This window comes from Micropterus salmoides, unplaced genomic scaffold, assembly GCF_014851395.1.
Source record: "Micropterus salmoides isolate LMB-PRFRI ecotype aquatic unplaced genomic scaffold, ASM1485139v1 Ms_hic_scaffold_11, whole genome shotgun sequence".
Classification (NCBI taxonomy): Eukaryota; Metazoa; Chordata; class Actinopteri; order Centrarchiformes; family Centrarchidae; genus Micropterus; species Micropterus salmoides.
Window position 1 is genome coordinate 16,327,712 of NW_024040152.1, and position 22,301 is coordinate 16,350,012.

General features: G+C 40.6%; 1 protein-coding gene across 1 annotated transcript in view; it reads right to left on the reverse strand.

Annotated features, from left to right (window-relative positions):
- Window positions 1-22,301, reverse strand: part of kcnn3 (potassium intermediate/small conductance calcium-activated channel, subfamily N, member 3) — a 52,108-nt gene that overhangs the window by 11,954 nt on the left and 17,853 nt on the right. Inside the window, 4 exon segments of the mRNA XM_038711376.1 lie at window positions 1,194-1,304; window positions 8,086-8,227; window positions 10,956-11,077; window positions 12,074-12,370. Coding sequence (XP_038567304.1) covers window positions 1,194-1,304; window positions 8,086-8,227; window positions 10,956-11,077; window positions 12,074-12,370 — 672 coding nt within the window.

Sequence of the window (22,301 nt, forward strand, 5' to 3'; positions counted from 1 at the left end):
TCAATCATTGGTCTCTCGGTAATAGAGGGCAGGAGACAATTACCACAGCATAAACCGAAGACCCTTTGAAGGAAATGTCACCAAGCAGCATGCTGTATTCTGTTGAATGTAGCTGCTATATGTCACCTCCCTTACTTAATGACTGGCTTTGTTAAGACTGAGATTTACTGGATTGTGTAGCTCAGCTAATTTAAAAAGCAAATTATGTTATGTTTTCAAATGTCATCACAATGACGATGCTAACATACTAACATGGACACAATGACAACATTCATTCGGTCATCAGCAGTCATTAGGATTCATCCTCTGGGGACCATACGTATCTTCACAAAACATTTGTGATAATCCATCCAAAAGTTGCTGGAATATTTCAGGACTGAGCCTGAACAGACTCTGGTTGACCACAGCCTGCAGGAAGGTGAGTTGAGAGCCCGGCTACAACAAGGAGTCTATTCGGTTTCTCTGTCAATAGCTTAAAATGGCTGAAATTATTGATCACCCAACCACGTTCAGTCACCCAGATACTCTGCTGCCAGAATGTACCCTACATATTTGATATGGGAGCTATTTTTAAAACTTGGGTCTTTCAACTGTATGAAAAATTGAAAAGGACCGGAGGAGGGAGGGAGTGAGAGATGGAGGGAAGGAGAGGGCAAAGGAGGGAGGAGAGGAGAGACAGTGACAGATAGAAAGAGGGAGCGAGAGAAAGGGATTTACTGTAAGAGAGACAAATGTCACAGGAGAGGGGAGGTGGGATGGTGGAGGGGTGGCCATGTGGGAGGAAAAAAGATCGGAGAAAGAAAGAAAGAGAGAAAAGGTAAGTGAGGCAGCAGAACAGAAAGGACGAGAAAGAGATGACCTTTTATTCAAATAACATGGCACACTGTCACAACAATACAGGGTGTTAATGTGATGTAGTAGTTGGGGAAGGTGAAGGAGGGCCAGTGAAAGGACAAGCCGTTTCGCTGGGCTCTCAACCACCTCGTCAACCCCAAAAGCAATCTGTAGATATAGTACAAAATCACCTAAAGGACGATAAAATATATATAATATAAAAAAAATCTGCATTTCTAAACTACATTTCTGTTAGAGTCTGAATGGCACATGCACAAAATGTGTGCTTTCTTTTAAAGATCACAGTTTTGCTTTATTTATGCAAGACACACTCATTCACACCACACAAGCCTACACACCCTCTTGGTGAGTTGCGTGTCCATCATGAAGTTGTGTACGTGTTTCTCAGCCTTGGTCAGCTCCAGCTTCCTGGCTACCACAGCAACCACCAGAGCCGTACAGCCAGCACCCTGAGTGAGAGAGAGGGAGGAGGAGGAGAAAACCGAGCACTGAGTCAATCAGTAAAGAGGAGGAATTGGTAAATCGGTGGCTTTTGGCTGGGGAATTAGCCGATATGATTGAAGGGAGCGTGGACAAACATGAGAAAGAGAGCCGCACGACAGAAGGAGAAGTGAACGGGAGAGAGGAGAGGATTAAGAGGGAAAGCTCTGTTCAAGATCCACATTTCCTCATGTTGACAGGGAAGCCAAGTCTATTTTCACTTCTTTCCATCTGGTGTAAGATCCCTTCTATATTGCTTCTATATGAAGCTGAAAAATATGCCCCTTATAGACAAAAAACCCCCCCACATCAAATATTGACACCACGTAATTTAATTTAATTAGATGCTGTCAATCTGAATTACATGGTGTCAGTCTTCTCCTGTCACTGGAGGCTTGAGGCCTGCAGGAAGTGTAAAACACAGACAGTTTGTCTGTATTCCTGCTCGACCCACATGGGACATATGGCAAATTCATTTGGGAGAGAGTGACAGCAGTCTCTCAACCAGAAAGACATGCTTGAGGAGAGAAGAGGAGCGGTGACACAGGGAGGAAGACGGACTTAATTAACTTTCAGATTAGACGCTGCTTTCAGTGGGCTGCTGAGTGCTCACAGGTTCCTCTGAAGGGGCAGGCACTGAGAGGAAAAAAGGGAGAATGGAAGAAAAGATAAAGAGAGTGAAGAGCTACAAGTAAATATAAATGGGGAAGGAAGGAACATGTAGGGTGGGTTTGGAGAGAGGGATGAATGCAGGAGGCGAGGGTGGGAGCATAGGATTGGAGGAGAGAAAGATGGAGAAGAAGGCAATGTTAATGAGGTCACATATCTCCTGATAAGTAATGAATTAAGATTATGAGTGTTTAATGAAAATGTACGAGTGCTCTTCCTTCCTGCTTGTGAGCGTGTGTGCAACTCACAGTGGGGGAGAAAGCCTGAGAGAGAGTAAAATAGATATAAGGAGGGAAACATAGTGAGAGAGCGAGGGCGAGGGAGCATGCAACATTTTGAAGCGTGTAGGAAATAGCAAAGACTTTGTGCACACTCTTGAAAGATAAGAAAGGTCTGCCAAAAATAACTTTGGCTGGGTTCAGTAAAATGTAACTCACAAACAACCATTAGTGCCCACGTCTATACACTCATCCACTCTATTTGTATTTATTCAAAAACTATGAATAAAACATGATGAGAGCGAATGGAAAACCCATGGAGCATTTATACATGTCTGTTTTTTAGAGACTCCAATATGTACGAGTGCAGCGCGATGTGCATGTAGCCAACTGTGTATATGCGTGTGCGTTCAAAATTGTCCTCCTCAGTCAGAAACAGTAGGTGCTTATTGGTTTGTCAAGGCAGGCTGTGTTTGTGTGTGTGTGTGTGTGTGTGTGTGTGTGTGTGTGTATATGAGAGTTTGTTTGTGTATACGCCTGCATCCATTTGATTTCAGCAGGGTTCCCTGTGCAATCTCCACAGAGTGACACAGCTGATGATGGCTGTGCTGCTGTGTTTTTTGTTTCATACGCCTGGGTGTTTCCCTCGCTTCCTCCACCACCGTGCAGCCATCAACGTAGCTGTCAGAAAAGGGTTGGAATCACCACACTACAGGTAAAAACCAGCATTGTTTTGGCTTCATGCAAAAAAAAAAAAACTCCAAACATAGGAAAAATAGTTTCCCAAACAGGGCAGTGGGCACACATAGAGAAAAGAGGGGAACACAAAAAAATGTGAAGTTTAATTTTCTTAATTAGTGTGCACATAACAAGTACGTAGGGACAGAGAAAAGCACAAAATAGGTTTGAAATGGCAGCTCCCTTAATACATAATTATACTTATAAGCAGAACAACACTTCATAATATTATTCTAACCAGAAACACAGGAATTAAGGGAATTCCCTGACTGTTAAGCTAATATACAGTATTTATCAATAATTTACCTTCCCCTATGAAGAAATACTTTCTATAATTACATCTGTGTTTTACGTTCATTATCTGTTAATTTATCTGTTTCCATTTTATCCTGCCCACAGGGAGAGTTATACTGTTGCTAAATACAACACTTATTGAACTACATTATAGTGTTATAAACCTTTTATTAAACATTTATACACAGTTTCCAAATGCTAAATGGGGAGGTTAAATAAATTAAAGTGCATACCAACATGCATGAACATTCATGAACTGATTTATCTGATATGATACATGCATGTTTTGCTGTATATAAGGACAACATGTTGTGGTAGTCTACCCTACCACCATCCACCCACCAGCAATGACACACTAACACATACACACTAACACCTAGCCTTGGGGCAGTACTTTTCAACACGGTTGCCTTTCATGTGTTGTCATAGTAACAACGGTGACGATTTCTCCTATAGAAACTCATTACAATAATTCTCAACAAAGAAACAAATCATATCCGGTTCTCTGCCCTCTTCATCCGTGCCCGCCCCCCCTTCTCACCTCCACAGTCTGTTTTGCCACAACTTGCTGCGTCCGGTCTCCCTCACCAATACAAGCCTCACCTTTCTCGCTCTACCTGCATCTGCACTCCTGCTCTGATGATGAACGAAAATAAACCACTCTGAACACAGTGTGTGTGTGTGTGTGTGTGTGTGCGCGTATGTGTGACAGGAGAGGAGAGGGTGTGTGGGAGTCATACTAAGAGTGTATGTCAAGTTCTGTGTCAGTGTTTGTGTGGAGGATGCAGTCTGTAACAGTGGGCTTGCGACGTTCTCTATCCACCCTCTGTTTTGTGTCTCTGTGTGTGCTAACATGATAGTAAAACTTGTACTCTGATTGGATGATTCACACAGCAAATGGGGGTCTGTGTGTGTGCACGTCTCTGTGCATGGGTGTGTTTATTCACACATTTAATGGACTATTCAGTAAAAAATTTAGGTGAGCTGGCAACAGTCAGAGAGGTTAGACAGACACAGTGAAGATGAAAGAATACTGTTAAAGCTACCGAGGGCAGCCCTCTATGTATTTCACTGTTGCTGCTGTTTTGATCCACATGGTAATAAGGCTGATTCCGGCACAACAACCCTTCTCCAATCCCTGAGCTGCCCTTATGTCCGCCTTCAAACTCCTCAGAGGGCCTTTTCACAAAACCAAGATGGGGGATTAAGCCAGGATTTTCCAGATATCCTGGCTGAATTAAGCCGTGACTGTGTTTCACGAAAGCAAGGGCACATAAATTACCATGGTGATTTATTCTGTGCAGCTAGCCTGCTCCAGACCAGGCTAACAGCCAGGCTTAGTTAATCCTGGTGCCTTGTATGTTCAGTCATATGTTCAGTTAATAAAAGCACATAACATAACATAATTTTTATATAATTTATATAAGTAGCACGGGCACAGTAATAAAACAGCGAAAAAAAGGGTGGCAGACAATAGTGAATGTGTGTGTTGCTAAAAATATGCTCTTAACTGAAACTGGAGCACTGGACGTTAATATGTCACTCAAAAAATGTATGGCACACACACAATATAGGATATATGGCATATATCAGACTCAGAAGGAGCTTTATTGCCAACTAGTGTTTTACACATACGAGAAATTTTCTTTCATGATAAGGTGCTACATGTAGACAAACACACAGTGCAACATTGTGCACAGTTTATTCATGAAACAACAGGGAGATGTTTTTTGACCTTTTTTTTTCTCCCTGGGATCCTCTGCGAGCTTAGGAGAGAAAACAATGATTAATACATTGTGTTACAGTCATGCTTAAAGTGTGCATTGCAATGACCACTTCTCTTTTTAGTTACTGGAACTGTGTGTAAAGTATGCTGCACAAGTCCTTTCCATGTCAGCATCAATGAATCTGTGATCGACCGTGTGGTCTCTTGAAGAAAGCTGTTGACGCGCATTTATCTGAATTACTTACACCTGGCTTGACATAGTCGCTCATGGTTGCCCAATTTCTGTTATGACTTTTGTTTGTTTCCCTCTGTTTTAATAAATAACATTTCCACCTTACCACATACTTCTGGTTAATGCTTACGTCTCCTCTACCCCTAGCAAGCTGGGACGTAACAATACACATGCAGGTTTTGGGGAAGTAGCTTGTAAGAAATACAGACACCAAAACCATCTATGTGACCTGAGCAGATGATTCCAGCCATTGGTGCACTACAATGACAAACAGCAAATTCATTATAATGGGTTAAAAACTAATAGTACATTATTTTCCAAAACAGTGCTAGTAAGCACAGTGAAGTAAGTTACTTTTGATTTTGAGAGTTATGTTAAGGGCCTTCTAATTCACGCTCTTGATTTATCTATAACCATCATCCATAAATCATCACAGTGAACTGCATCTTAAGGCACTTCTATACTGGCTTCAACATTCAGCCATGGTGGTTGCTACTTGACAATAGGCACACTTGAACAAAACACACTTAAGTCAAGTGCAAAAGGACTAGGCATGTAAGTGTGTAAACGATAGACAGCCGCATTAATGGAATTGATAATAAAATGTTGTTCTAGCAGCTTATTATCTTATTTCCTCAAAGAACAACAAGCAAATCAGAAGCTCTGCTGTTTGTTTTATAATCACTGAGCCAGTGGTCACACCATTTCACATCTTACCATGTAACTTGACTGATCTGAGGACTGTTTAGGACTGTTTAAAAATGTTAAGTGGTGCTCTTCATGTTGCCTTTACTTTTCATTCACTTTAACAAGCTCAACTACACTGCTGGCATTATTTCTATGAGAAAGGCTTATGCGCAATGATTCCCTCAGGTTTTAAAAATATAACAAACATGACAAATTCTTCCATGGCATTATGTTGTTAATGAAAAATGACATTTCAAATGTCTCATCCGGCCTTCATCTTTTTGTAGGAATGCCATTTTGAGAAACACATTGATAATGCAGTACCTCATGCATCACATTATTATTGAAAGTGCGTTGCTCACTGGCTCTGAATAGGCTACACATAGAGTCAAACCACGGGTCACAGGAGGGGTAGGATGTTGATCAGCCTGCAAATCACCCACCCAAACAAGCAGTGGAGGGAGGCTTCGGCAGACTACGCTGGATGCAGCGTGTGAGAGAAGTAGATAAACAAATACAAGACATGCCAAAGCTATCAACTTTGCCATAGCATGCTGATCAGTATTGGGGAATATGTCGGTCTTAGGAACGTCCTTAAAATCGCAACGCCGGCGGTGGAGGGTAACCATGGCAACGGTTTCTGTGTCCTACATAGCTGTAGCCTTTTTAACTGAAGTTAAAATTATAGGCTACATAACTTTACATGATAAGCCTACATCTAGTTTTGCGGAGACGATCTGTCATGCAAATTCCCTCCTGTTGATGCCCCAATAACTATTTAGTAAACAGTAGATTTTTTAAATAAACATCGAGGATCAGTCTCTCTTCCAATGAATTGTGCTGTGCGCCGTCAGAACCGCAACAGTTTCACTGGAACGCGCCTGCTTGTCGCTACACCTTATGCTCGACCTCTTCACTTCACCTCAGAGACACTTGCTACTGAACATAGACTGTTTATGGTGCTCCACGATAAACGAAAAATATTGATGCTGATATCTGTTCAGAAAAAAACACAAGAAAACTGGACTCTGATGGTAGGCTAACTCACCTTACCTTACTTGTTTTAAGTGTTTGCAAACCACATTTTATTGCACTTATAGCAGTACATTTAAATTTAAAGTGCACACTACAATTTTGCACAAAACAATGCGATTAATCACAAAAAAATCTAATTTTAAACGTTGCCCATCATTAATTCTTACATAACTTTCTTCACCTTTAAAGTTTTCTGTTTCTCTCTGTACTCTCCCTTTTGACATCACAAAACACGTGGCACATGGTGTCCAATGAGAAAAGTACTCCCAGGTAACATATTATTATCGTAGCTTACATTGAGTTCTATTTTTTTCTTTCCTGACCTTCTAAAAATCCACAAATACCACCATACTTATGAGGGCAGTTAATTTGAGATAACATGACATTTAGCTGTAGAGCTATTAAGACTTTTTTGCATTTAAGAAGACACTAATTACCTCCAATCATTAAGAACAGTGTATCTTAAAGCCACAGCATGGAAAACGATGAATGGTGTCTACATTCAAACTGCTAAATGACCAGTTTCCTTTCCTAACCAAAAAAAAAAACTAGAAAAGAAAAAGGCAGTTCATGAGACAAAGCCAGAAAACAAGCCTGAAAGACTGAAGAGAAAGAAATAGTTTGAGGAGGGAAGTGAACACCTGTGAAGTGAAGCAAATAGAGGAGCAGCTTAAACACTGATACCAACAGATGGACGGTGGATCGAAATAAACAAATGGCTTCAGGGAAGGAGGGATGGACAGAGAGGAAAAGAGAGATAGAGAGATAAATAGAAAGAGAGAGACGCTAGAGAGGTAGATGGTGGTACAGAAAGAAAATTAAAGAGAGATAGAGAGAGAGAGTGGGAGGACATGGCACACGGAAAGGTGGGACCTTCATTATGCAATGAGGACAGACAAGGGAATAACACGCATAGACACACAAACCACTAACGTGCTCTTGTTTGCACGCCTACACACCCAAAACACACAGAAGCACAGATGCAGGCTAATTCAGGGAGGATTGCCCAAATTACACAAATGGCAGAATTTCTCTCGCAAACGACAGCATGCTCTCTAATCTGCTGACCTTTGAACGAGGCGAGGACAGCACCGAGGGGAGGGAGAGCGAGAGATAGAAAGAGAGGGGAGAGAGGGAGGAAACATACTGACCATGATTCCTGTGAGCAGACAGACTCCTTTGCCACAGTAGGTGTGAGGAACCATGTCTCCATAGCCGATGGACAAGAAAGTGATGGATATAAGCCACATGGCGCCAAGGAAGTTACTGGTCACATCCTGGGCATCATGATACCTTAAAAAGAAAAATTGTTCACGTTCAGAGGATAAAGTCAGTCAATAGTAAAATATATGAATAAACAAAAACAACATAACTGGCCCACTGGTCCTATCTGCAAATGTGGACGTCAAACCTGAAAGACGAGTCATTCAACTTTGCCGGACACAGAACATAAAACATATCTGAGGCTCTTTCCTCCATTATTCCTGCCCTGTTCACAACACTGTTGCCATAGCAACCAAACGTGGTGCAGATCTTAAACAAAGTTGTTTTCACAAACACTATTCGACAGAAACAAATGAAAATTTCAGCCTTGGATGTTGTACGTTTGCTCTGAGCATGCTATTTTCTAGCCTGGAGGGACACGCTCTTAAAATTCTCAAATTTTCACCATGTCTAAACCAGTTTAATTGAATTTTATTCGTGTTTATTTTACCTTTGTTAATTTGGTTTGGAGAGGAAATGCCAATTAAACTTGGATGTGGACCAAGCAGGCTTCCCAGCAGCTGCGCAATGATGCATTTAATCAAGCTTATTAACCAACTGACATTTTCCCGTATTTCCATGATTATTTCCCAAAGCATTAGAACACATCAAAAAGGGTGGTTACTTTTTGCTTTTCTCTTGATGGCACATCAATAATATTAGATTACTCATAAAATCAGATCATCAATCTTTAAATATAACTGGACAATTTGATTTACAGTTCAAAACAGTTTCTCTGTAACAGTGAGATGGTTATTTCAGTCTATTTTATTTAAATTTAAGTAAAATATGTATTCTTATAGAAAAAACTTACTTTAGGATATAAACCCCAGGAGAAGTTATACTATAAACCCCACAACTACTAAAAGTGCTTTGCAAGATAATGAAAGGACGGGAGAATTTTATTTTAACCCACTATTATATCTATTCTATTATATCTACTATTATAACAGCACATTGTCATACATTTATGAATGTACATGTCAAAAACCAATACTCTTCCTTTGAAAGATTTGTAACAAGTGTATAAATGATGGATGACTTATTAATAATATAATATACAACAGTTGTAATCATGACATATGAAGCATTTGTGAATTTTATTAATTCACTCCCAATGACTGAGTAAACATGATCCACCGATGAAGGTCATGATATGAAGCTGAAAACTCTGGGAGAAATGTGGACTTTGAGTCAACATTTTTGGTGAATACGCTGAATGGCTTTCTTGCCAAGACCAAAGTCCTTATAGGCGAGTCCCGACACTCGGCAGCCATCTTGGTAATGTCTCCGAGCAGTTACTTTGGACGAACATGAGCAGGCCCCTATCTGAATGAACAGGGAGAGAGCCATAACTGGTCACTGGGACATAAAAACTGCATGTATAGAATCACCACTAAAATCTGATAAAAAACACTGAAAAAGTTTGTTGACTTTTCCCCAAAATAAGGTTTAAAAAGCTTTTTTTCACAACACCAACACCAATTAGGCTCTATCCAGAGTGCCGGATACATGACACCATGAGCTCATCCCACTGAAGCGCTTGAACAAATGCTATGCTAATTGAAGTTATGGATACAGTCATTATATCGTATATCAAGTTTATAGAAGGCAACCTGGTATTTGTACTGTACATGAAATCTCATCTGGTCACACACCTGCTCCTCGCTGCCACCACAACATTTGAAACGTTCTGTGCACTTACGTCAGAAGAACCACACAACTGGATTACTAGGTTTACTGGCTTGGCTGTTAAAAAAGCAGACGGTTAGCAGATGGGGAGGGATGTGTGCATACAACCACCATCTTTGGCGTTATATCCTTTCCCCATAGAATTCTATTCAGCATTCTTTAAGTGGTGTGTTTCTTTCTAAATCGCTAGAATATTGATTCCACTCCACAAATACATGGCTATCGCCAGCAGCTAGTTAGCTCACCTTAGCATAAACACTGGAAACAAGGGGAAACAAAGGTATATTTGCTTCCAAAGATAACAAAATCCACCTACCAACAACTCAAAAGCTTACTACTTAAAATGTTCAAAAACAAAACAAAACAGAAGCTAACCAGCTGCTGCTGTGGCTTTAAATTTAAAGGCCACTCATGACAGTGGTATCAATCTTCTCATCTAACAATGTTATGTCCCAAGATAGGATATCTTCTTTTTTTTGTGGACAAAAAAAAATAGTTTGAAAAGCTTAACAACACACTGTAAGGATTTGTTTGTGTTTGTTAATATTGTGATTTTGACTATGTTATCTTGTGTTATGAATAATTCATTCATAGGTTTATACACCAGTTTCAAGTGCATCATCGGCAAAGGTATAGTTGTTCACAAATTATCAAATATTAATGTCCTAATATCTGCTTCAAAAGGTCCGGGATACTGCAAAAACAAAAAAGTGTGTACACTAATTATAAATGCTAAATGGTAGGTTTAAAATAAAGTGTCTTTGAGGACACTATTATATTGCTGATTTATGAGATAAAATGGACAAACGAAGTAACAACTCCATCGCCTGGATCAAATTAAGTGTACAACTGTTAAGAAAGCCTCATAAACTGAAGTTTAAAGATGGATTATGTTGCACACATGTCCGAGATTATATTTCCTGCCAACTGAATTTAATTGCTCATTTGAATTCCTCTTCAAATCAAAGTCCAGCACTATGTCTCATGCACGCACACACACAAAAAAACACACACACACACACACAAACAAACAAACACACCTGAGCGAAACAGTTCTGTTACTGACCTCTCGCATACTCGTACGGTCCAGGCAGCAATGATCCATAGAGAGATGCTGAAGACCAGCAGCACCGTCCCGGGGCAGATAGTCATGAGGGTTTTCATTACAAACCGTGTGTTAAAATGCACCTGCAATGTACACACACACTCAATACAGCAGAACTGATAAATGACATTGTAATACACATTTTTACCTCATCCTGCACACTGTTTCCTACACAGATTTGATGTTTTAATAATTAGTCTTCTGAGTAGGTGTCGATAGCAGCAGCACTCTCCACTGTAATTGGAGTATTGGAGTCGAGACCTCTGACACGGGTCAAACTGCAACCATCTTTGAGTAATTGGCCTATATCAGTGTAGTTTTTATCTGTGGTGCACAAGTCGTCAACTTCTGGCAGATGAATGATCTGAGAGCAATGATTGAGCCCCGGAAGGGTTAAGCAGCTGATAAATGAGTTATCATGTTAGAGCTGTACTGCAGTGGCAGCTTCACCTCCACTCACCATCACTCGCCTGAGGGTCAGAATAGTACCATTGCAGATACACTCGCAACCCGCTAAATTACTCATCTAAAATCTATTCCATCTCTCCCGCTGTCCTCCTCCTCGTGGTTTGCATATTTCCACCCCGCACTACATCTCTACATTCTGATTTTACAATAATGTTTATCGTTTAAAGTCATTACAAACCTGGACCAATCATTTATTGGATGGCTCGTACAAATTTCTCCGCACTCTTATTGCAATCTCATTCGACTCCTTTCTTTTCATGCCCCATTTGAGACGTATGCAATATCTTGTTCCCATTTCACATTCATATCTCATATTGTATTATCAAAGATCCACCACAGCTTACATCTAAGTCTCTATGCACAGCGACAACAAAGGGAGAAGGAGGGGATTTGAACAGGTAGATGAAAAGGAACAGGGTGACTTGAAGGACATAGCGGAAGGAAGGACTTGAGATCGTTGGAGAGATAGAGGTCAAGAATGAAAGGGATAGTGCTGACACAGATTTAATTCAGAGGAGAGCGCTCTTGACCATAATGCCTTTACAACTTCTTCACCTCTTTCTGGCTATCTATGCACACACACACACTTGCAAGAACAAGACCTTTCTGACCTTATTTAGGGCACCTATACTCCTGGAGGAGGCATCGGTGAAGAGTTTGCTGTGTAGAAGCATTACTCTGGCGATGAGGTAGAGGCGCAGGAACATGGGTACACTCAGCACCATGTCCACGTCAGCCTCGGCCTGCGATGGTGTATACGAGAAAGCAAGCCGCGCCCGCCACTGAAACTTAAAGTCCCCAGGCACGGGGTGCACCGCAGACACCAGCAGCTCCAGAGCGATCAGCAGAACCCTCTCCATAGTCATAGCGATGCGCCAGTCGTCCGCTCCGTTGTCGATGACGAACAGCTGCGGGGACAGAAAGGACATGAGGAGAGTTTAAAAAAAGGGAACATTGTTTTAATGTGTCGCTGTGCAAACTTTTCATCACGATCCTATGCTGGCACAGTTCACTCATCAGTACAGCTGAGTGATCTGATGACTAAAGGGACCAGCAGTCATTTAGAGTAAATGTCTCTTTTCCAGGATGTAAAACACCATCCATCTAATCAGTAATCTATTCAGTTTCCACACAGTGCCTTGGCTCATTTTCACATAACCTACAACTCATACTAAAATTAAACCAAAGATTGCCAAGTCATTTGAAGCTCTTCAGCAAAACAGGTAGCTAATTATCACAATCACAACATTTTTCTGCAGAAAAAGACCACTGTGCCAGTATTTCTTCCAGTTGCATGAGCATGTGCCTAATAATGTTACTTTTATTGCAGTCTTCCCTCCCTGTATGTTGATGTTTTGCATTTGTAATTGCTGTGGTTACTCTCGATAATGTCGCCAAAGCCGTTGTTATAAGGAAGTGGTAAGAGCAGGTTTCATTACACGGGGCCCTCCTCCAGACAGGGCTGACAGGAACTGGGGGGTGGAGGGGTGGGGGGAGGTGGATGAGGTCGGGTTGATGAGAGGAGAAGGCGGTGGAAAGAGAGATGGATGAAGTGCAAAGGAAATGAACAGATAAAGATAGGAATGAGGAAATATCAGGGAAAGGAGGACACTGCAAAAAAAATATATCTTTTTTAACTCATGTTAGTCTTTTTGAGTCTTATTTTCTTATAGTCTTATATTAAAAGGAATTTGCCACTGCAGTAAAATTATGTCAACATGTTTCTACAAAGAACTTTCTATAATTTTTTTAGAAATGTATATCTGTAAACAAAAAATAATGCTTGATAAAGATAAAGGCAAATAGGAAACAGGTTGGAATCTTGCAATTTAGCTGTGGAATTGCATGTATTTCTTTCATTTATTAAATATAAAAAATAAACATTTAAGACTAAAAAAAAGGTCTTGATTGGATATTCTTGCAGTGGCCAGAGAAGGTTAAAGAGAGAGAGAGACGCGCCACATAGTGCCTAAAAGAAAAGCCGGGACACAGTGAGAAAAATGAGGAACTCCCCGGCTGTAAATCAGCAGAGTATGAATGCTATACTGCCTCGAGAAACAGCCAGTGCTAACAATTGCTCTTTATCACATGATTCATCTCAAGGGCTTTTAGCCCACACAAACATTTATTTAGAAAACAAAAAATACAATAACAGGTAAAACATCAGAACAAGTGAGCATGACAGCCAGCTGGTCACTGTCATGATGAAGGCAGACTGAAGCTCTAAAGCTTCCTCAACCACCTTTGGATACACACGCTGCATATTTCATCATTATCTAAATCTATCTCAGCAGGATGTTTGCGTTTTCCTTGTTATACTGTGTGCACACATGTAGCCAACATGTGCGCGCACACACACACACACACACACACACACACACACACACACATAGCCTACGTACAGTGTGTGAGTCATTGTGTAATCTATCATTTGAACCACGGGTCAAACGCTGGCTGTATTCTTTAATGATTTCAGTGTGTATGTGTGTGTGTACTGTACTTGTGTGTACTTGTGTGTATTTATGTGTGCCTGAGTGAGTTTGAGAGAGAGAGTGTGCAGACCCGGCCTCGTCATGGTGACTGTTGCCAAGGCGACAACATCAAAGAGCAGCCAAGCTTAATTAGGATCCCCAGCGCGAGAGAAAGAGAGAAAGAGAGAGAGAGAGAGAGAGAGAGAGGGAGGGAAGAAGAGTGAGGGAGGAAGAGGGAGTCAAAAAGAGAGAAAGTCACAGAGAGACAAGACAAGAAGAAAGAAAAAGGAGATACAGGAAAAAATGACAGAGAGGTGTGTGTGTGACAGCGAGTGCAGAGCTACAGAGAGGAAAGCACAGACAGGTTGTCTAACACTCATGTTCTCTGCACAGACTTGCAATGGTTTATGTGTGTGTGTACTCACATTTTGGGAACAAAAAATATAAAATAAATAGTTGCACAGTCACATTACGGGGTTGCAACCAAGACATTCTCACTCCCGTCTTATCACATATGGACGCTTGGTCAAAACCCTTTGGTATCGATTATCAAAGCCCTGGGTACCCCTTTGATGTTGATTTTCAACGGTTAGGGCTCTGTGGTCAAGTTAGCAACAATAAAATATGCAAAGTCCGGTCAGACTTTCAAGATAAAACGTTAACATTGCGAAACATCCCAGAGAGAAGCTTCCGGTCTGAGATGTGAAGCGAACGCAGAAGTCCCTTAAACCTGCATTCTATCAAACAGCCAGCAGGGGGCGACTCCTCTGGTTGGAAAAATAAGTCAGGCTCCATTAGAAATAATCGTAAAAAGACCTTACTTCTCACCTGATTTATTACCTCAGTAAACACTTTCATAAGGAGTTTATCGTAAAATAAACACCAAGCCGCTGTGATAATATCCTTTACCGTCCAAAACTGGCACTACAGGGCTTCCCCCACTGCATTAAACTATGACGCTATGCAGTTCCACAGTTCCTTATAAACTAACGCTGACGTGGATTTCATGGGAACTTACCTCCCATTTGGGGACAAAAAAGCTGCTTCCCTTAAGGTAAAGTACTGAATTTCATGCAGGGTTATTGTCCTCTAAGTAAAAATAAGTTTGTGTGTGTGTGCATGTGAGCCAGAGAGTAGGGCACCAAACTCCATTCATTCATTCATGTTTGCCTCTGCATGAGACAGAGCCACACCATCAGCCCTCTCTTTTTTTTCTCTGTCTACCTTCTCTCTGTTTTTCCTCCTTCTAACATCCCTTACTCCCCTTCCTCCTCTCTATAAATGACATATTTCCAAATCAAAACGGAGGTGATCCAGTTTCTTGCCACTGGAGGAAATGAGTGCTTCTCCCTTCCTCTTCCCCCAGCCCTCCCCTCCTGTCTTCTCCTCCCTCAAGCTCCTGCTGTCGGTCTTTTCCTGGCTAAATCGCCACAAGGAAGGGATAAATAATTAAATTCCATTAGGAAAGCAATCTGTCAATGGGAGTGAGTGAGTGCCACTGCCCCTACATGACCAGGACGTAAGGAGGGAATGAGGCAGGAGAAGTTGGGAAGAGGAAAAGTGGGTAGGGACTGTCTATGTGTGTCTTTAAACACAAACTGTCAACTCTATCAGGAAAAGATCAGAGAGGAAGGTCAGAGGACAGCAAAGCTAAATAAACTAAGACATAAAGAACAAGCCCGAAGGGAAAAATAAACAAGATCATGCAGGGGAAAAAGTGTCTTCTGTTATTTTCTTAAATTTAACAAAACATGACATCACAGTGCAGAGAGCAAGGGACAAGGGAAGGCAACGGAAAGCAGACAGGACAGAGGTAGGGCAAATTAGAGAATGGGGCCAAAAAGGAGTAAGGTGTGAAAATGACAGCACCGAAGACAAGCTCAGGTCTCATCACATGTGAAGGTGTCAGGACTGAGAGGACACGTTCAACCTCAATCATCCCCCACTGCTACAGCTGCAACCTGCTGGAGGAGTTTGCCCCCCTTCCATCTTTCCTCTTCAGCCATCCCATTCACCCATCAGTCCTTCCGTGCCTCGATCCCTTCCAGTCCCCACGGCCATCGTACCTTAGTAATCGTGTTAAGTCCCTGATTGCAGATGTCTCTCATCACGGAACCAGACACAGTCCTGGCCAGACTCCAGGCCAAGCAAGCAAGCGAGACATACAATTTTGCACACATGCACGCACACACACATACAGCTCAGGAAAAAAAGAGGTAGAAGCAGGCCAATCAGCCTCCAGTCGACATTTCCCACAGGAGGGGGAAAGACTAAAGCTTCGTCGGGGATGGAGACGGCCCTAATCACCAAAGAAGACAGTGACAAAGTGAACACCAAAAAGCATGCACGCATTCTTTAACACACATAGTCACACTTCTGGGACATGTCTGGGTCCTACAGCATGGAAATCCCTGGAACAGGCAGAAAATAACTGGGGCAAGCCAAACACACACACACACAAGCACAGATTCACACACCCAGCTACATGTGTATATGCAACTTTAATTGCAGCTCTAGGGGAAAACCCTCATGGCTGTTTCTACATAGTCGAAAGAGGAAAGGAAGGAGAGGGGGTGTCATGGAAGTGAAAACGAAGTGTTGGAAAGTGTGAGAGGTGAGGAAAGGTTCCCGGCTTTGGTGTGTGCATGAGCAGTGTTGCAGAGTTTGCCACTAGAAAGTCTAAAAACAGCAACTGGGAGAGAGTGAAGAAAGGATTCCACCAGCGTCTTGAGACCAGGAATCTCCTTCATTCAATGCAAATATGAAAAACAAACTGGGTTACTAAAAATGGCCAGAGATTAACAAGACACAAATGGCAGCTGATAAATTCACATTTCTTGGAAATAAGTGGGTGAAATGCTTCTTTCATGCCTACAGTCTAAGGAGGACGCTGTGGTTTACTTCTCTCTCATTTTACTCTTCCATTACAGTTCCCAAGGCGGATGTACGTTATGCAGAATCTGCAGAAAATGACATCACCCAAGTATTAGGACTCTCAGGACTCTAAAGAAGAGAACCCTTTTTGAAAGACTACTGCTCACTTTACTTTCCTAATGCCATCTGCTTGCCTTTGAGTGGCTATGAGCGCCAAGTCGGTATCTTCTTGATCAATGGACTGCTTCTAAAAATCCTCTAAAAGCAACTGAATAACACAGTTCACTAATGCTTAAAGTGCACTAATGGACACTCTCTTGGAGTTTTTATTTGATTAATTTCAACAACAATTCAATTTTTGCCTTTTAAGTCTGGATTTCTTGCAAGTTTATGAGCTAAAATGAATCCTTTCTTTCTAGACTACTTGTTGCTGGGTATGTAAAAGTTTGTGTCTGAGTGTGTGAAGAAAAGAAAAGGCAACTGGTGAGGTGGTTGAGAAAAGTGAGTCACGCAACAGACAATATCTTAAAACACATGAGCATGCATGGCCATCCCTGGATGCTGCATGAAACACATTAAATATAAGTTGCAAGCTTCCTAAATTTGCAGATATGATTTTTTAAGCAAACATTTAGCATGGGTTTGGTCTTATGGGTCATTTATGTTTCTGATTAGATTGGAAACTGGTTTGTAATAACAGCTGTCTTAAGAGTGTTTTTCTTGATTCATCATTGGCTGGACGATGATATTGCAACCCTCAGACTCCATTGTTCCTGACCAATCTCAGGTACAATGTTAACTCAAACTAATGGCGTACGGCTGTACCGATTGGACAGTCAATCACAGCACTCTCTAAATGTCTCTTGAGTTGACGGTGGTGATAAAAATTTCAGCTCAAGTTCTAATAATGTCTGTATGATAATAGTCTTTATCTATGGAGAATTTGTCTAAACACACGGAGTAAGTGAATGCATTTTACAAAGTACACAAAAAGCAAGGTTAAACTCAATTGTACAAAATAAAAGAGGACTGAGGAAAGAAACACATTGTCAAGGGCAGAGATGAAACCATGATTACATGATTTTCTGTCAAGTTGATTCTTATTCAGTGTTCAGTTCAATAACCAGACCAGCGTTTTCTCCCTAAAATTTATGATAAATTTTCTTTAATCCTAAACCAGGTAGATTACAATACTAAATGATTCGTCTCAGTCCAGCAGGGATATGTTACCATGGCAAAACTGTTCAAGTTAATCTAGTCTTGATTGCAATGTAACAGTGGTTCTTGTTGTTAGTGTTTATTTAATGTGGCTATCAAGAAAAAAGGGGAGAAGGAGATGACAAATGTACCTAAAGCGCATATACACAATATATTAATATATAAGGAAATAGGATCTGAAGTCATCCAAAACCGAAAACAAATACTGCATAAATAACTGACAAAATAGTGTATATGAATGTATCTTTATGGATAAAACTAAATACTCCACCGATTTAGTATTGCACTCTTATGACATATAACATGATTGGACTCATGATGGACAGTTAAAAAATTCAAATTCAGAACCAGATGTTTTTTTTCCGCAAGCATTATTCAAAACCTGGTGCCTACATTACCCACAATGCAACTCAACAGCCAACAGCTTGCTCTGAGGTTCAGGAATGCTATGCTTGTAACTACTAATGCAGCCTTAAGCAGAGATGAGGAGCGGGCTACAGAGATCTGGTAAGCTCACCTCTTTCTAACACCACACCCCCAGATTGTTTCTTTTTCAAATTCACTAGCCTTCAGCTTCAACTGAGAGTCTCAAGAGAGATTTAGCACAGGTCCCTCTGGAGCCACAAAAGTTAACTTTTTTTCACATATCCACTACTCCTCAAGACCCGTAAACAGACGTTGAGTTCCCCTTTAGGGACAAATGTGAGCTCAGTTAAATATATGTAACTCATTATTTTCTAAATAAATTTTAAAATAACGACTTTAACATTTTTCTTTAGATATTTTATGCAACACTACCATACACACATCCGAACTGTGGCCAAGTACATTTGTAGATCTGTAGGAACAAACTGTTCTGCTAAGAGCTGAAATGATTCCAGACTGCTTTAAGATAAAATGTCATAACTTTCTCACTGAGCCAGAGCAAGCAGAGTCTGATGGCCACTTGCAGTCCAATCTTGTGCTTTTATGCAAATTGCACAGCAGAGTTGGAAATACCAGACACAACACACCAATAACCACCTTGAGAACGGTACATTTTTGCCAAGAAGACATAATCAGAACAACATTCTTCCACATATTACAAACAAACAACAGAAGTACTCACAAGTGTCTCACATTTTCAGCATTTTTCAACCACAGGCTTTGTCCTAGACTATCAGCATTTCAGTCATTTGACTTGTTCAGTACTGTACTGTAATATCAGCACTTAAATGAGCACATATTGAGGATATTTGTGGTATCGATGAAGAAAATTCCCATTATGAAATGCTATAACATCTATAAATCTTCAAAGTCTAATTTAATTAAGCTATAATTGATTTACTAATGTAACAATGAAACTATGCATTTGTAAATATGAAATTATAAACAAAAGTACTTGAATCCCCAAAATTTAGATATGTTTGTACAATTAATGTGGTGAAGGGTCTCAAACACATCTGATCAATAAAATTCTGAAATCTTCTAAAACTAATAAATAATAGATGATGATGAGATTTTGATGATGATGATGATGATGATGATGATGATGTTGTTTTTTGATGACTTTGGTAAGAATTGTGTTGGAACATGACTGTGAAACTAATATTTGGGTATTTTAATAGCAGACATCTCACTGTAAGAGGATTTCGATCATTTGGCGATGTGCTAATTAGTGCTCTACTGATTTCATCTAAACACACAGTAAACTAATGAGAATCAAAGTTTCAGCAGCAAGTTCGGATCTGATTTCATTTTTAGCCAGGATTTTAACTTTCCAGTTTCTTGGATTGAAAATGAAAGAAACCCAATGGTATCAATGTGGTTCTGCTGACTGAGCACAACACAAAACTGCAATGTTCTCACTTCTAAAAATGAAAAAAAAGAACAAATTCATGTCAGCTCCCTGTCATTTTTCACTATAATGCTGGAATGCAAAAACCTTTAAATCACACACACTTCTGCTAGATGTTCATGTTGGTTACAGCGTGCTTATATAGGAAACACTTATCTCTCCTCCATAACAAGCTACTTACTGTCAGTAGTTAATAAGAACTCAAATTATTTTCTTTGATGGCAGTGAAAAAGGGAGAAATGTGTAATCTGTAGTCTAGACTGATTGCAATTCCTTATTTCATGCTGAGCACAATTGGTTTGGACTGTCCCCTGACAGATTAGAAGAGACAGGGAAGATGGAGAGAGAGGAGGAAGATGAGGAAAACATCCAAATGAGGAAGACAGAGAGGCAAGACACCAAAACACCGAATGGAAATGGCAAAAAAAGCATAAAGGTGTTAGAGTTAGAGAAATGCAGACAAGTATTTAAGTATAACAGGAGAATTGGTGAGAAGTAGAATGCTGAGTAACAAGGGAAGAGAGGAGTCAGAATGAAAGGATGTAAAACACAACAACAAAATTGAATTGAGGCCCAGTGGAGGAGAAAGCACAGAGATCCGATCAGATAAGCAGGGTGAGAAATAAAGAAAAAAGACAGATAAAGAGAAGCACACTGATGGTAAATAAAGAATACTGTGAGATAAAAGACAGGTGGACAGAAGAATGGAGATCAGTGAAAGAGTGTGTGAGAGACAGAGAGAGAGAGAGAGAGAGAGAGAAAAAGGTGGTGGTATAAATGCTAGCTAAACCCGATAACAGCATTCTGATCTCTTGCGACTTGCTTCTCCAACCTTCTGTGCAAATATATAAATATATATATATAAATATATGTGTGTGTGTGTGTGTGTGTGTGTGTGTGTGTGTGCGTACGTGCATATAATATCCTGTTACATGCTGGGCAAAATGCTCCGGCAGAGTGTGTCGTAATCTGGGGATGAGATCTTTATTGAACAGTGCCTTTTATTTTGCACAGCATTGCTTCTCATGGTGTGTATCAGTGTGTGTGTGTAAAAAAAAAATAAAATAGAATACGGAGACAAACAGGCACTTCTTATGCTGCTGATGTATACAAGCAGGCAGGCTTGGTGTCAGCAGGCAGGTACTGAATAATAAAAATGAACGTTCATGTAATGAAACATGTATGGTTTCACGTGTATGAAAGCAGTTTTGCATGCACTCTGTGATGCTGCACGCTGTCAGTCAATGTTGAGTTATGGATGTAACTCAACCTACAACCACAAATTGTTGTCTTTACATTTCTATTTATGTCACTGGCAGTGAACAAATCAGGCCTTCAACACTTCTCGCTTGCTGCTGTTGCCCTGTCACCGCTCACAAGCTACATTAGCAGGTAGCTTACTGGTTAGCAAACATTATGTGATAAGCATTCTATGATGTTTAAGTGTAATTTTTTATTTGTACCTGTAATCTTGGAGGCAAGGGACATACAAAAGAGGGACCCAGAAAGCACAATATGATCTGCTCCTCCACAGACATTGCGGAGCCTTCAGGCGAATTTCTAATTTGCATAAAGGTAAAAGTGTTAAACTTTCAACCCCTCTGGTTTTTTGTGTCACCAGTCAGTCCTGCAGTGCCTGGAATCCCCCACTGCCTTGCGAAGCGATTTGCTCATTGAAAATGCATAGGGGCAAACTTTGCATTGCCTCACCCTGCGTTCAGTTGGTCTTCTCAGTTAGTTCTCAGTTAGTGCTAAGCTAGGCTAAACGTGTCCTGACTACAGCTCTATATAGACATGTGAGTGATAATGATCTCACTCTCAGAAAGACAACAAATTAGCAAATTTCCCAATTTGTGGAAAAGCGGCTTTAATCCATTTGCAGTATTGTATGAAAGGGGTTCTTAGTAGTGATTTACCCACAGAATAATCATTGTGCAGTTCCCGTCGGCTCTACAGAGTCCTTCTGCTTAATGCTAAGGTTTTCTAGCCTACACATTTTCTGTTTTGGTTCAGTCTCACCTCAGCAGTGTTGTTTTTGGCCTCACAAGGCAGCAGTTTTGAGTGAAAAAGCTCTGAAAACTGACTGTATGCTCCCTGCTCAGCACCAAACAGCAGACAGACAGAGTTAGAGAGTAGCTGGTGAACATAGTGGAGAATTTAGCAGCAGATCCAGATATTTCCACAGGATTTGGTGAAGACCAAAACAGAGTTAACAGAGTGAATATTGGACTTACATTCTCCAGGTGTCCTGAAACACAAGTCCAAATGAATGATAGTGTTGCTGGATGTGTAAATAAGCAACTGTTTTCAAACAGGTTTTCCACATCTGCTTAAAAAGTTGTTCTCAGGTCCTTTCCACTGACACAGACTTGTTACTGCAGGTTTAAGGAACACTCCCCTTTTATATAGAAATAATTTAGAGGATAATATCAGTTTACC